The sequence below is a fragment of the Aquarana catesbeiana genome, linkage group LG04 (genome assembly GCF_042186555.1).
Source record: "Aquarana catesbeiana isolate 2022-GZ linkage group LG04, ASM4218655v1, whole genome shotgun sequence".
NCBI classification, from domain to species: Eukaryota; Metazoa; Chordata; class Amphibia; order Anura; family Ranidae; genus Aquarana; species Aquarana catesbeiana.
The window spans coordinates 220,067,906-220,084,080 of record NC_133327.1 but is presented as its reverse complement, the minus strand read 5'-3'; the positions used below and the strand labels follow the sequence as shown (position 1 = coordinate 220,084,080).

The window sequence follows — 16,175 nt, the reverse complement described above, 5'->3', positions numbered from 1 at the left end:
AGCGAGTGCTTGCTACCAATCACTCACGGTGTTCATTCAGAAAAGAGCTTTCAGCAAGCTTTGTGGAAGCTTTTAAAGCACTTTTCAGCTCCTGTTTTTTTAAATAATGAACACAGATCTCAATGGAAGTGCCAATTGCCACTTTAAGCAAGCTGTTAGCCAGCTTCAGTACTACTTGAAGCTTGTTGAAAGCCTGGTGAAGACTGCTAGGATCTTCTTTAAAGTGATAATCAGCACCCCTATTAAGATCTGTGTATAATATTTCCAAATAGGAGCTAAAAGGGTGCTTTAAAGGCTTAGAGAAAGCTGCTTGAAGCTTGCCAAAAGCTTTGCAAAAGCTTGCCGTTGAGGCTGCTTTTATACAAGCTGAAGCACATGTAAAACTGGCCCAAATGTTATAGGTCTGCTTCAGTCTTGCGCTTGCACTAGACATTCCTCACAGAGTGGTTGTAGTGTGATCTTAAGATGATATGCTTGTTTGTACCTATGGACGGGAACCACTTTGCAGACATCCCCAGCACCTGACTGAGGAGAAACTAGAGGCAGCAAGCTGGAGAAAATCTGGTCAATTACCTGTATATGGAGAGCTGTGTATTACCTGCTGCCAGTGGACACTGCAGGCAGTCAATTCTGCTCATTCTAAAGATACTTGTGCTACCTAGTGGTGTTTTCCAGAGTACATATGGTTGGTTACATCGTAGAGGTCCTTATCTCTGTATGAACTATTACAAGAGGTCTTGAATTTCCGTTTTCAGTATCCTGTGCCCTAACCCTCTCTACTTGAGTTTATTGTGCCTCACTGGTTTTGGCAACATGAGCCTCAACATTTTTGTGAGATTTTGTACCAAATGGAAACTGTCTCCTGCGTGTAGTGTTGAAGATTTCCCAGAAGGCTGAAAATCAAAATCAGTCTCTTATAAGTACTGACATTTTTTTGAGATTTTATTTTCAATAATATATATCCAGCAAGCGACTTTGCAAGGAGGGAAGAGAGCTAATAGCTAAACGAAAGTATGTGTTTAGGTAAAGTCTAGAGCAGGGGTGTCCAGCATGTGGCCCAGAAATGTCTGGAAGAAGGCCGTGCAAAAGCGATTTCCCAGCCAACGCGGTATAAAAATGATGCAGCAACCTTTTTCCTGCATGAAACGCAGGCACAACAGCCCATTCAAATGAATGGGCTGCCGTGCCCAAGCAAATGTGGCCCAAGACAATTCCCTTCTTCCAATGTGGCCCAAAAGGTCAAAAGGTTGGACACCTCTGAACTGAAACCTGGTGGATGTCCAGGGGATCCTATTACAACCTTCATGCTCCTGCAGTAAACCAGTGGAATAGCAGCACTGGTCAAAGCTCTGCACCCTGGCACAAGGGAGGATGCATTTGTAGTTTTCTAGTATGTGATGGGGGTGGGTCATGCTAGTACAGACAATACAGATGTGGTGGCTTCATTGTGCCTGGTTCAATCCTTAGGCCTGTTTCACACAGGCTTCAGCTTGTATAAGAGCAGTGGGAACAGCAAGCTTTGGCAAAGCATTTGCAGAGCTTTCAGCAAGCTTTGTTGAAGCTTTTACTGTACCGTTTAGCTCCAGTGTAAATGCTAAACACAGATCTTAATAGGAGTGGTGATTCCCACTTAAAAACAAACTGCGAGCAGGCTTCAGCACTTCTTGAAGCCTTTTGAAAGCCTGCTAGCAGCTTGTTTGAAATTGCAATCAACACACCTATTAGGATCTGTGTTCAAGATTTACTAACTGAAGTTGAATGATACTTTAAAAGCTTCAAACAAAGCTTGCTAAAAGCTCTGCTAATGCTTTGTCAAAGCTTGCTGTTTACACTGCTCTTATACAAGCTGAAGCCTGTGTGAAACAGGCCTAAGGGTTGAACTAGGCACAGTGAAGCCACCACATCTGTATTTTAACAAGCTGCAGCTCGTATGAAACGAGCTTTATTAATGTATTTTTGAATTTGAAAGGATGGGGGAGACCAAAGCAGCTACCTTACTCAGGGCCCCATTCTGCCTTCACCCTTCTCTGGGTCTGAGTTTACAACTGCTGGATCTGCCTGAAGCAAAGGGTCCAGTGTGCTAAAAGAATACCACCTAACACCTCAGTGCACACAAAATGGAAACAATTTTCCACAGACTATAATGGCAGGTCCATTATAGTTTATAGGAAGCTCGCCCTTTATTACTAGGCATTAGCCAGATGCAATGTCGTGGAGGAAGAAGTGAAAGCTGCAGCAGCTGTGGCTGCAAAAAACCGGCAAAAAAACGGCTTTATACCAAGTTAATGTGATCTTGAAGTGGAGACTGGTCTGATTCTGTGGGATAAACTACATGTATACGTTTAAGAAATTTCCTCTCACCTTCTCTTCCATAACAGGGAGACAGGAAGTGAGGGAATGTGAACCCCCCACCGTTGCATTTTCAATTCTGTGGACTGGACTGATTAAAGCTTACAATAAATACAACAACAGAGTCACCACATCATGTTTTATTAAGATTTGAATCCAACATTGGTCTTCATTATGTACAGGAATGACAATGGAAAACAACACAAAAATACATTTTGAGGTATAAGCAGAAAGCACAGTATGTAATGTTGCAATATATATATATATATATATATATTATTTTTTCCCACATTTTGTAAACTGATTGACCAGATAAATGCATTTTGTCATTTCAAACCATATAAAACACCTGTTAGTTTCTTGTGAGGTAGAGGACAGTTCTGAGTCATGTAATTCACAATCACAGTTACTTAAAGCATGATATCTATTTACATCATTGGCAAATATCCTAAACCGCAGAATTCCACCGCCAGCGAGCAGCATTCTTCGTTTTAGACATTTTGCAGTCATCACAAAGTCTGCAATTTTTTTTTTTTTATACATGCTCTTTATTCAGTAGTTCACATTTTACATTATGTTATCATGCAACATAAATAACTTTGAAGAGTATGCATGAGAACTTAATATAGGCTTACTGAAAAATAACATCTTGCTTTATCTTCACTCTGGAATAGGTCTCTTTTGCTAAAAGGCATACACATTAAAATAATTTATGATGAGCTACTGAGTAATTCTACGTGTGCATTATTTAATACAGGAGTGCCAAGTACTTGTGCAAATGTGCGTTAATCTGCAAGTTTAATGGGATTTTTAGGCTGCATAAAAAAAAGAAAAAAAAAGTCTGTTATTGTTCATGGAACACAAAATATGATAAGATTTGTTCAGCAAGTAGCTATATAGAGCACATGCTGCATATGATCTGTGCTCTCCCTGGCAAGCAACATAGTACTACTTTTCCTATGATCAAAGTAAATAGGAAGGTGAGAACTGGAATCTGGCTGCATGGGATACACAGACACTACTGAAATTTTTATTGATTTATCTTATAAACCAACACACCATCTTTATGGTAATCACAGTATGATCTCTATACAGCCAGCTGCTAAACAAAGATCAGGTTGAGCACATCACAAATGCCAACCAGCTACTGTGTGTGCACAATATAAAAGCAAGAAAGCAGCAAATGTATCCATATATCTTAACTCTAACAATAGCAAGGAAAAGGGGGTGTGTGAACTATGTGGTCATATTGCACATCCATATTTATACACAAAATCCTGTAACTACCATAATATAAATCAAATAATATCTTCAAAATCAAAAAATATATATACATCAATTAAAATAATATGCCTTTGTTTTTCAAAAGGTAAAACATCAAACCACATTAGGATAAAATAAATAAACTAATTACACATTCAATATATTCTATAGTAAAATACACAAGAAAAAAAAAAAATTAACACTACATCCTCCAATTTGAATTATGGCTTTAAATTTAGGTGTGCTACTCCATGTCACGTCTCGTAATTTTTCTATAATAGAGCAGCATTGTGAACGTGTATGTATGTGTTGTCTTCAGTTCATGTGAATAGCCTAGCTGTCCTAGATCGTATTGGCAGACCTTCTGTGAAGCTGGCATATGTTTAAATGTTAAATCTGTTGAAGTCAGTGTATCTATATATACCTATTCGATAGCTATCTGAGAAGTAGCAGAAGAGGGTCAGCAGAAAAGGAACACCCTGATTCAATAAGGCAACTCAAAGAAAATGATAATGTGCAAGATGCAGTAATCCAGGACAACCAGCTTCCATTATGCTGTGCAAATATTCAATTTTTTCTGGCTGGCTGCTATGCGGCACATTGCATTGTGCTATATGCTATTATGATAGTGTTTGTGAAAACCCACTTGTGGTCCTGGCTGTCAACGCTGCTAGATTTTTACCACTGGCTTTTATACAGTAGTTGCCAGTACTAAATAGCACCATGTTATTATGTACACAGCCAAAAGCAATTCTATTATTTGTTTTGTGTCATTTGCTGATGAACAAGTAAAGAAAGAAACAGCACCATGTTTGGGTGGAAAGGTTCAAAGAGGGTTACTCATTAAGGCAGGGCAAAAAGCAATGACTGCATGCTAAGTGCAGTTGGCCATAGCAACCAATCAGAAATCATTTTTTTATCAGACAGAGATGGCTTCCTGAACTTTCATCATTAGTCCTAGCACCCCTAATGAAACTATGTTATCCAAACACTCAACGATGCAAACAAAATTTTAGTAGCTTGAACTGAATAATGCACTTGTACTGTGTACAAGATCTGTATATAAAAGCCGACAATATAGCGTATATAACAATTTTTTGTTTTGTTTTGTTTTTATTCTGAATCATCCCAAATTTTAGAAATAGCAACCATTAGCTTAGCTATGCAGTACAAACTACTTGAATATAATAAAATTGCTACAACTGTATTCTGTTTCACAGTCCTACCCTGTGGGCTTCACCAACAAGCCTACAAGGCCACTGTCTGGTAGCAAGACTGAATGAGCACTGTATCTTGAGTCACACTAACTGAGGTACAAGACAAGCATATGACGGTGTCACTGATTAGGGGAAAAACATATTAGCAACAAACGTAATGCCTAAACATAGGCAAGCAAATGCACAAAACTAATTTGTGATCACACTGCTTTTAAAAATGGAAGCACAGCATAAAAAGGGAGTAAATGTAAATTAAAAATATGTTTCATCTCTTAGCAGCACATACAGCATCTATATATTTAATAGCAGAGTATTTGTCTCCGGTATAGTCCTATATTTCCTATTTCATTCGTACTTGAATAAAAGACCACTGTGCAAGAACACGTACTACCAAGCGTCTGCTATTTGTAGGATGCCCCACAGTGGTAGTCTATGGTATAACGGTGAAAGTATTAGATATAATTCTTCATATACCAATCCTCAGGAAAAAAAAAAAGTTATAAATCTGGCTTTCTTGTGTTTACTAGCCACCAGGGGGGTTAATACATTCTCCACTTTAGGAAGCTTTGTCTTTTCACAAAACTACATAAAATAAGTATTAAGAATAAAATGCATATAGAATTGCATATTGTGAAACCTTAGTATCTTTACTACAAAAATCGGAACATTGTGAATACTGGATCAAACATACTTATAAGCAACTAAATTCCTTGTTCCACTTGGCAAATGATACCTTGCTACATGCTATAAGGAATAGCTCCACTCTCCGCATTTGCTCCATGGAATTCAATCATATATGCTAATGATAGTATTTTCACAGGCCATATTTATTATGAATTCAGAAATTAGAAAAAAATCAAAAACACCAGTACAGCTTAAAAGTAACATAATAAAATAGAAATAAGAGAGCTACCTTGCTGAATTGTCTTTCAAGCTAAAAAGGAGACAATCATTGCAAATCCTTTGCATCTCACCTAGAACAATCTGTACATATCAGCTGTGTCAATGCTTCACGGGATGCATGCTGGTTCAAAATGAGTGACTTAATATGTAAGTAGTAAGGATAAAAAATTACAGCCCGGCAGCTCGCACTTACAAAACAGCAGCTGTAAGTCCCCTATTTTAAAAGGGTAACTAAAAAAAGTACAAAACATATAAAAAAAGGTTAATAAATCATGTCAACTTATGTCAAATTTTGTATTTAAAAAAAAATTACGTTTGGTCAACATTATCTGCTGAAGGCTTGTAATTATCTGTTCTGTCTATGCCTTTGTAACCAGCGCATTGATAACATTGTTAATTCTGAAAGCTTTATTAAAATATTTGAACACAAAATCATGTCAATTAAGAAAGAATATGTGGCCTGACTGCTGTGTAATCTATGCTGTAGTTTATCGAAACAAAATGTACATACTGTACCAAACTAAGGCCTCATACACACAACATGTCTTCTAAGCTCGCCGCAAATGTGATGTTACACTTCCATTTAGCACAACAAAAATTGGCCGTTTTCAACCAGAGTTCCCTGTAATCCTAGGGTTCCTCCTGAGGTTGCTGGAGATTCCTAGAGCAAAAAGGGGCAATTTTCCATTGACCACCAAACTAAGGGGTTAACTTCTACATGGGCCACCAGTGTTTGAGGACAGAGTTTTTGCTATCTGCATTTCTTTTCTGTTATTATTTAATTTTAAGATAATTGGTTTTAAAATTAACGTATGTAGCATGTGAGTGTTTAAAAAGTGATCTGTCCTGGGTGTCAAATACTCAAGGTGATCATTTTTATTGAAAACTTGCTACCTTCCTATACCAATGCTGATTTACCACGAGCAGTAAGTACATTTTTAGCAGGGGTTCCCAGAGACCTCAAAACTACATTTTTTAGGGGATCATACAAAGTAAAAAGGTTGAGAAAGGCTTACATAAATCAAGCTTGTGCAGTGGGGAGTTGGCCACAAGTAGAAGGACTAGTACTAAAAGCTCCAACTCTATAGTAAAATGCACAAGACAACAATTTTGGTGTACGAGGCCTAACAGTTCTTGAAATAATTCAATTATTCTACAAGTCTACGACCACTACAGATAAAATAGTGACGACATATCAAAAGACAAACATTGCTTTGTGTACAGACCTCAAATATATCCATTGTCTCCTATAAATATTGTATCTGCCTAAAGCAGGAGCTTTTCTTTGAGTTTACGCTACAGATTTTTATGCTATAGGGAAAAGCATAGTCATACAAAAATAAGTAAATTTCATTTGCCCCCATTCTTCTTAGCGTGCATAGTTGTATTTCTAAAATATTGGCTAGGAAAATTATAGCCTGGGCGTGGCAGCCATTTCACTCAATTGGAGATATCAGCTCAGGCAGTGTCATTTGTAGAAGTAGAACTAGTTAGCATTACATGTGCACTACACTACATATGCATTTATATCATACTATTTGGCCAAAAAACAGCCACGTAACGTTACGTATGTAACGAGAGAATTGTGAAGCTTCCAAAGCTGAAAGACTGGCTTATTCATTCTGTGGCTCCCAAGATTTGTAATTTTACTGGTCCTAGTGTGGCTTATGGCAAGAGGAAAAGCTCAGATGTATACCGTTATGTGCGGCACAAAACAGGAGATGGTAAGAGAGACAACAGCTCTGCTACTAGTAAGCCTGAGGTTGATCAGTGGCTAGGCACCAATTGTAACACAACCTACTTTTGTCCAAATTGGTGAAAAGTCACTAAAACAGGAGCTAGCGGTAGGTTAGCGGGTCCTGTCTACGCTACAAGAGGGTTCTGCTGGGAGCACAGACCCTATAAAAAGTATGCAGCTTATATCTCAAGTGGAAAAAGGATGCTACTTGCACTCATCCTACAAGATTACATAAAACGCTGAATAAAAATTCTGTTTTGGTATTAATGTAAAAACTACTGAAAACTACAAACAACCAAGTATTAGCAGCAAGGGCCTATTCATACAGCCCCATTATACTAAATCAGTTTCAAAGGCTTGCACAACTATCTATTCTTCAGGTCTCCAGAGAGGCACCTTACAAAAAGGAATCCTTCAAGAAGAATTTCAAAAGCAGGAAGGACAAGGGCTGACTGGCCATGGGAAGCTCTGACGTTACATTGGTGCTAACAACTAATTGTCAAGTGATTTTATTGGGCATCAGTCACGGGGCAGTTTTGATGCCATCGCAGCCCAAGATTCATAGTTTTATTATAACATTACAACATCCAATATGGTTTTCCTTTTAATAGAATATTAATATGGCTAATCTAGATCCAAATAATTTTCACATTAATAAAATTTTATATAGAAGTATATTTTGAGGACACAAAACGCCTCACTGAATTATAGAAAAATAACTGACTTTACAACATAGCAGACAACAGATCTGTCCTATATTATTATCTGAAGCCTTCAAAGGCCAGTAGTTAGGATGTTGGAACATCTGAAAGTGCTTATTTCCTGCTTCCCTGAGTAAATAAGTCAGTCTGCTCACTGCACAGCCTCTGATTAACACATATTGCAGTGCTTTATTGCCATTGCCGCCAATGGTGACGTCATTTTTTTAAAAATATTTTTTTTATTTTTTATTTTTTATTGCCTAAGTGAACTCGCGTCCATTAGGGCTGTTTACATTTCCCTTCTAATCTAAATGTCTGGCCAGAAAACGATTAGAATACCCAACTTTTAATGGGCAAAATCACATTTTGCAAACAAGCAAGCTTATTCATACATTTCATATAAACTCATGAAACTAAAATATGCATATAAGCATACTGCCAGAAAAGTATATGAGGTGGTCTTTAATACCCAGCAATATTAAATCTCAATAGTTAGCTGAAAGTATATAGTGTGTCATTTGATTTTATAAAATCAGTGGCTAAATATGAAGTTCTTGGGTGTAACAATAGCCACAGTGAATCCCCACAACACTGTTAAGGGTCCTAACTACATAAAAAGGTCCCAGTGGGGTAACTTCTTCAATGTTGTAAGGGATGTGAAAGGCACTAAAGCCTTATGATCACATGTGTCTAAAGAAATATTCTTGTTGCCCATATCAACCAGGTTCTCATTTTCACTCTGTTACTTCACTAGAGTAAACAGAGGAATAATTTGGTTGCTACAGACAACAAAAACAGCAAGGCCTCCAAGAGGCCCACTATAATATGTGGACAAAGGGATGAGAAGGTTGAGATTTCATTTATTTCAAGCATGATTATAAAAATGAAAATGGTTGTGTATCCTTCTTCCTACCTAGTCACCTACAAAGAAGACAAAATGATCATAACATTTCAAGCCCCTTCCTAATTGGGGCTTGTCAAACCAAACCATTTTATAAAACAAAACGAAAGCACTGACAGAACTTTGCATCGGTCTCAAAAATACTGAATAAAACCATTATCACTTTACACAAATATACAAAAAGAAGCATGCTATAACAAATACACCACACAACGATATAGCGGATATTGTCTTTACAGCTGGCATATAAATGTGCCTGAGGCGAATAAACACATAAGCAGTCATCGTATGGTCTGACGCTTTAAGAGCAAGGTCATCTCAATCCAGATAAAACTTTATAATATATACAATTATACAAAAGCAAATAAAATGTTAATCAACAAGGAAATTCAAACAATGGCACCTACATAAGTTCAAAAGGATCATTTGTAAAAAATAAAATAATGACAATAATTCACATTATTATGCTACAATAAATCATTGTGTATATACAGAAATTATTGTAATAAATAGTACAAAAAATATTATTCATATTTGAAAAGGGAAACAATGCACTGTGTAATATTGTAAATAGACTCATAATATTTAATCAAAGCAGTAATTAAAGAAAATGAAGTAAAACTGAACTGGGTATAATTAAACCTATGTGAAGAGCAACAATGGCAAATATTGATTAGAATTTTTCTTAGCAGCAAACACTGCTTAGCAAGGTTTCACCAGTCAAATCAGGTTTACTTCATACAATTCTGGTCTTGGGTAATGAAAGCAAAACTAATGGGTTGGTATTGGCTACCATTTTTTTTTTTTTAACGTATAATATAAAGGGCAATAGGTTCTTTATGCTGGTCTAAACAATTATCTTAAAAGAAATAAATATATATTTTTTGTAATTGTAATAAATGCTAAAAGTAAAATGTTAAAAGAAAATATATTTTTTTTAATGGATAAATGTGTAATATTTCACATTTATCACTTTGCAAACAGCAGGCAAGCATCTACTTTCTCCAGTTCATTATATAGCTCGGCTTTGATATAGCCAGGAGATTAGAACAGACAAATTTCAAAATTAGTGGCAGCAAGGATACACCCCCTCTCTGTACTAGCAGAAGGAGGCTGTTTGGCCTGGTCAATTTATGCAAAACATTTCTTATCACACATGCTTTGCTAAGTAAACCCGACTGCGTGTAGCCAGCTTAATGCCCATCTGATATCACCCGGGAGTTTAAACCTAGTTGTACACAGATCTGTTCGGAAAGAGCCTGCCAAAGACATTATTGCAATGAGTAGGATAACGGCCAATAAGCAAGTACTAAAGAGTTGAGGTTTGGTTTGGACGACAAATTTAGCATCAGTCTACATGGGAGTCAGGAAATTTAGCATAGGTCTACACCAGAGTCAGGAAATTTAGCATAGGTCTACACCGGAGTCAGGAAATTTAGCATAGGTCTACATCGGAGTCAGGAAATTTAGCATAGGTTACACCGGAGTCAGGAAATTTAGCATAGGTCTACACCGGAGTCAGGAAATTTAGCATAGGTTACACTGGAGTCAGGAAACGTGGGTATATTTTATCTAAATCTAACTATTAGTTGATTACACCCCAAACGTCATCAGAGCACCGGTCTTTTATGGTACCCACAGACACAAGACAACAATCTTCTGATCTGGTTGTCTTTTTTCTTTACAGATAACAGAAGAGCCATTTTGTGACTGGAAATATTATTCAAAATATTAAATCAATTTACGTAAAGTATAACTAAAGGCAAAACTTTTTTTTTTAGCTTATGATAGAGTGAAGAGGGGTAAAAGCCCCTGTCAGTTTTATTGCTGTCTGCTCCCTCGCTGAGGAGATTTACAGTCAGTTTGTCCTGTTTACCATTATCATTGAACGTGAAATTAAAGAAAATCCCACATTTTGGGTTGTCTCTAGAAAAGTAAGAGGGAAATCCTTCCAACTGGGACATTTGTTCTGCGGGGTCTCCAGGGGATTGCCTTAATTTGCAGGCATTTCCTCTCAGTTCCTGTTTGACTATGGGACACGAAGTGAAGGGAAATCTCTGAAATGGGACACAGGATGGTGAAAATACATCCATCCAAAATAAAAAAAAATAAAGTTTTGCCTATAGTTATACTTTAATAAACTTCTTTTATGACAAATATTTATAAATCATTAGTTTATGCTGACCTTTCAAGCTACCATCTTGTAAATATAATTCAAAAAAAATTACCTGGTGCATGTAGAAAACAGGTGCTCCTTAAGGTGTCACTGGTTTCCTGGTGCTAAGAGACTGGTGATTGCTATCTGGTTACAGTTATGGCCAGATGATAACATGTAGTAGCAGCGCAACTCATCCTTTAACAAGGGGGCAGTTAAAGAAGGCGGTTCGAATCTCTAAATATATGCCTGTTTTTGGTTTCTTGGCTCTGGGAGCCGGTAATGTCCAATTTAACATCTCTAGTACCAAAACCCTTACAAATAAAGTGTCTGTACCACTACATCTGTGTATCTGGATGACTGTCAGCAGATCAGTGAAGCACAAATAAGGTAAAATAAGGTAATTTTGTGAATTTGGCATGTCCAGCATTTCCCATAACATGGTGATAATTATCTGATGGAGCTGGAATTGTCATTTTCAGAGACACTGTCACTTTGCTTTGCATGGTCAAGATGACAATGTTTCTTTAAACATAACCTGTAAAGGCCTGCACTACAGCATAATCAATATAGATTACTTCAAATATTAGGTAAACAATTTCACAAAAAAAATAAAATTGTGTCTATAGCTTTACTATATATTTTTTTAAAAAACTGCAAAGATTGGTCATAAAATTATAGATGCATTTTTTTTCCTATAACACAATTTAAAGCAGAAGACCTGGGTGGCACACTATCATCAATGCACTTGAATATATTTTGTGTTCCCGTTATTTTTATAGGGTTACTTGGTAAATTAGGCAGAGCAGCCCCAAAATAGCCATGACATAAATTTCACGCTGTTATTTATTGCTAACTTCAGTGCAGCGGTAACAATGAACTGGTTCTGCAGACAGACAGTCTTCCCATACACAGCACTTCAGTGATATATTCATGTATGTGTTCAGCATATTAGGCAAAAGGCAGTGATTTTCTTTGTAAATCAGAGCAATCCTAGGGCTACATTGTCAATTTCTATTCTTAGAAACTGAAGAAAATCTTCTAGTGCAAAAAAAAAAAAAAAATTACTATTTTGTGCTACTATAGAAAATTAGAAAAATGTTGGGTTATATGTGTCGTGAGATTGATCTTATTGTATACACTTAAGTGGCAAAAATCACCCAAAAATCTCCTAAATGAGTATTGATGAGCAACATTGTGCAATCGTGAGAGACCGATTACTCAGTCGTGATATTAAAAATCTTGTATGTAGCAGCCCTCATTCAATTGACTGTGATATAAGCATAGTCAATCTAACCAGATTTTAGTAGTGTGACTGAGCTAATAAAAGATCATCCATGTAGCCCTAGGCTAAATTTTCAAGAAATTCTCAATTTAAAGAGTGCATCCTTCCTCCCATGTCCTCCATATGAAGGGGTCCCCACCTACTAAACTTCATAATTCAAGAGTGGCACCATTTACTGAAAAAAAACGTTTGAACCCCATTTAACTCTCCATTGAAACACAGATATAGGGTGCATGAATATATAGGAGTACACAAATTTTGATACAGGAGACGATGATGCTGGCGCACATGAGTTCTCCTCTAGGAGCCCTCTGCATATCGATACAGGAAGAGTTTTTTTTGTAGGAGTACATTTTTTAAAGCTAAACTCCAAACAGCTATATAAATAAAACACCAGATTACTGCAGTTTTTTTTTTTCATTACACCACACAGATTGGAATATAGAGGGGCAGCACTAGGAGATAATCATGCTCTGCTGCGGAGCACAAGTGCTGACAGTAGAAGAAAACAAATAGATGATGTCTTCAATTTGTTTTTGATTTTTCATTGTCCAATTAGCAGGGTTTTTTTTCCTAAACTAAGCCAAGCTGTTGCTGCTGTAGTGGACAAGTATCTGGTTGAGCCGTGTGGCCCTGGATTACAAGACAGGCTCAATAAAATTCCAAATCCTTTGGCAGGTAAACAGTTTGCATATAAATGCATTTTCATTGTGTATTGAACCTATGTCCCTGGAGTTCAGCTTTAAAGTGCAACCTCTGTTAAAATAAGTCACTGAGCATAAATTAATACATTTGTCTAAAAAGTTCAGGACTGCAACAGAAACCATAAAATATAAAAACCTAAGTTACTGCAGGATAAAAAGGAGCCTGTGGCAAACAAGTTGTTGAGCACTACATTATAACAACTTGAATGTGAAGGTTTACAGGGTTAGTATGGCCTGCTCCTAGCTGTCAATATAAAACATTGGAAGATGTCTATAGTACTTTTATAAATGCATACAAGCCCATTTGGCTTTCTGAGCTGGAGAAGAACATTTCTCAAAGAGAACATTAAAGCACCCCACACATTTGGACAGTCAATGAAAAATTTTAGGACATCAGGATGAAAAAAATGAGATCAGCACAAAAAAAAAAAAAAAAAAAAAGACACACAGAGAAATCTAGTAGCAGCAATATGTCATGGCTGGTCTAAAAAAAAGGGGGACTGTCCAGTAGCTGCCACACATATGGAAAAAAGAAAGTGCACACAGGATGCAATGCTGGAGTATATGGATCCTAAGTCTCATCTGGAGAGCACAAACCAGTAGACAACCATTTGAACTACGCTGGGTCTTGCAAGCCGTTAAACAACTCTGACAATATTCAGGATAGAATTGTGATGCCAGAATTTTACTGCACATTACAAAGAGCAACACGAAGAGAAAAAGTGGACAGGGTTCTTTAGCTAAGAAGACGAGTTGAAAAGTACTCATGAAATTGGCAAGTCTTAGAGTAGTTAAGAACCTTGTCTGTTTGTGATGTTTTATTTCTAAGTGGCAGAAACCCCTCTATTACGGTACACAGCAGAAAAAAAAAAAAAAAAAAAAACTGCTCATATCCTAGTCCACATCAAAATATAAACCCTGTTTCAAATATGACTGGTCTGTAAGCTGTGCATCTACTCCCCATTAACAGTCTTAGCTGATTTCAATATCTGAAGCTTCAGCTCTTTTATCATGAGCTCGAGTTTCTCCCTGGCTTCCCGTTCTCTTCGCAGCTCATCCTGCAGCTCTCTCCGATCAGCTTCAGCTTGGTCCAGTCTTTGTCTCAATTCTAAAAGCTAAAGGGAAGATACAAAGTGTTATTTTAAGTAACCATAAAAGTTTATAGCTTGTATTACTAGGCAAGAGGCTTACAAAAACATTACTTTTTACAATGGTAACAGTAAAGGGTTAAGTACCAGCTTATCGGTTACTTTTCAAATCATTTAGCAACAAAACTGCAAATAACAGCTGTCCATATTGCCCATAGGAACCAGACAGTCTCATTCTTCCAGTCCAGAGGAAAGAATGGAGAAAGAACTGGCTTGGTTGCTATAGGCAGACTCTAAGGCTCGCTTTTGGGCGTTTTTGGAGGTTTTTTTTTCATGCTTGCCACGTTTTTGAGCAGCGTTTTTGCGGCGTTTTTGCCGCGATTTGCGTTTTGCGTTTTTTTTTTTTTTTTTACAGTTTTTTTTTACAGTCTAAAAAAAAAATAAAAAGAAATTAAAAAAAAAAAAAAAAAAAACGGCAAAAACGCATCAAAAAACGCTGCAAAAACGGTGCACTTGCGTTTTTGATGCTTGTCCATTGAATTCTATTACATGCAAAACGCTGCATTTTGCATGAAAAAAAGTCCCTGACCCTTTCCAAAAATGCAGAGAAACAAAAAAGCATTGATGTGAACATGTTCCATAGGAACCCATGTTAAAAAATTCCCGTGCATTTCTGCAAAATGCATCAAAAAACGCGCTAGTGTGAATGGAGCCTTAAAGAAGGCCCACTCTCATGCATTTTCACAAGTAAGCTTTTTAATTGTAAATGTGGGAATATAGATAGCATATTAAAAGCATAAGACAAAAGAAATCCTAACCACAGTATGCAGCTTGAATATTTGACACTTCCATGCATGTGCATGCAGCTCCTTATAAAAAGGACCCCTCTAGTGGTCAGAAATAGGCACTGCACCAATTTAAAACTGCATATGACCTAAAGTAATGATAACTTAATTCGTTACAATTTTGCTCATAAACTAACCCAACTGAATGGTAATTTTAACTTGCATGGTCATTATTTCACTTTGCTCAATAGCAATGACTGTATTGTATTAAATGATATTGCATTTATTTTGGAAGAAAAAAAAATATATATCACATTTAGGAGAATGTTTTAATTCTCTCACATTGAAATGTTTGTGATCAGTCCATACAATTATATTGAATATTCTCACACTTAAAATAACACTTTTTTGTTTTGTTTTTTTAACAGAGTGTATGAAAATCATCTGAGTGTTTAAAAAAACATTACCAAAATGAACAAACATAATGCAAGCACTATATACATACAGAAAAGATTAATGCCAACAATAAACTTTAATGTGTTAGATGGAGATAAGGTATGAAGAAAGTCACAGTTTCAGGAGCAAATAAAAACTGCAAAAACATCAGTAGCCAAGTTACAGCTGTCCTCTGCCTTGTGTAAGCACTTTAGTAGGCCTCGAAAGTAGGGATCAACCGCTATTGTTTTTTCGGTGCCGATACGATACTGATATTTCGGCCACCTCTCAGGCCAATAGCTGATATTGTGTGCCAATATTATGTACATTTAAAAAAAAAAAAAACAATTTTACATTTTTTTTTATCTCTGTTATTGCTGTCAATAGGAGTGTAAACATCTCTTGTGACAGTAATAGGCAGTGGCAGGTACTCTTTATAGAGGGATCGGGGGTCTATAAAAACCCTAAACCCCTCCTCTGCACTTGAAAGTATTCAAAACATCAAGATCGGCGTTTTTGAATACTTTATATTTTTGATAATTGGCGCCTTAAGGATGTCAGTAATCCGGGAAGTGATGTCATGACATTGCTCCTGGGTTACTAGATCCGAGACTCAAACGAAGCATCGGCTTTGTTCGGGTCTTCGGCCAG

At 36.8% G+C, this 16,175-nt stretch overlaps 1 protein-coding gene across 1 annotated transcript in view; it reads right to left on the bottom strand.

Moving 5' to 3' along the window:
- Positions 1–2,474: 2,474 nt before the first annotated feature.
- The window catches only part of SKIL (SKI like proto-oncogene), a 67,290-nt gene continuing 53,589 nt past the window's right edge, over positions 2,475–16,175 (bottom strand). Inside the window, exon 7 of the mRNA XM_073626190.1 lies at positions 2,475–14,331. Coding sequence (XP_073482291.1) covers positions 14,170–14,331 — 162 coding nt within the window. The 3' untranslated portion in view covers positions 2,475–14,169. The remainder of the gene's footprint in view (positions 14,332–16,175) is intronic.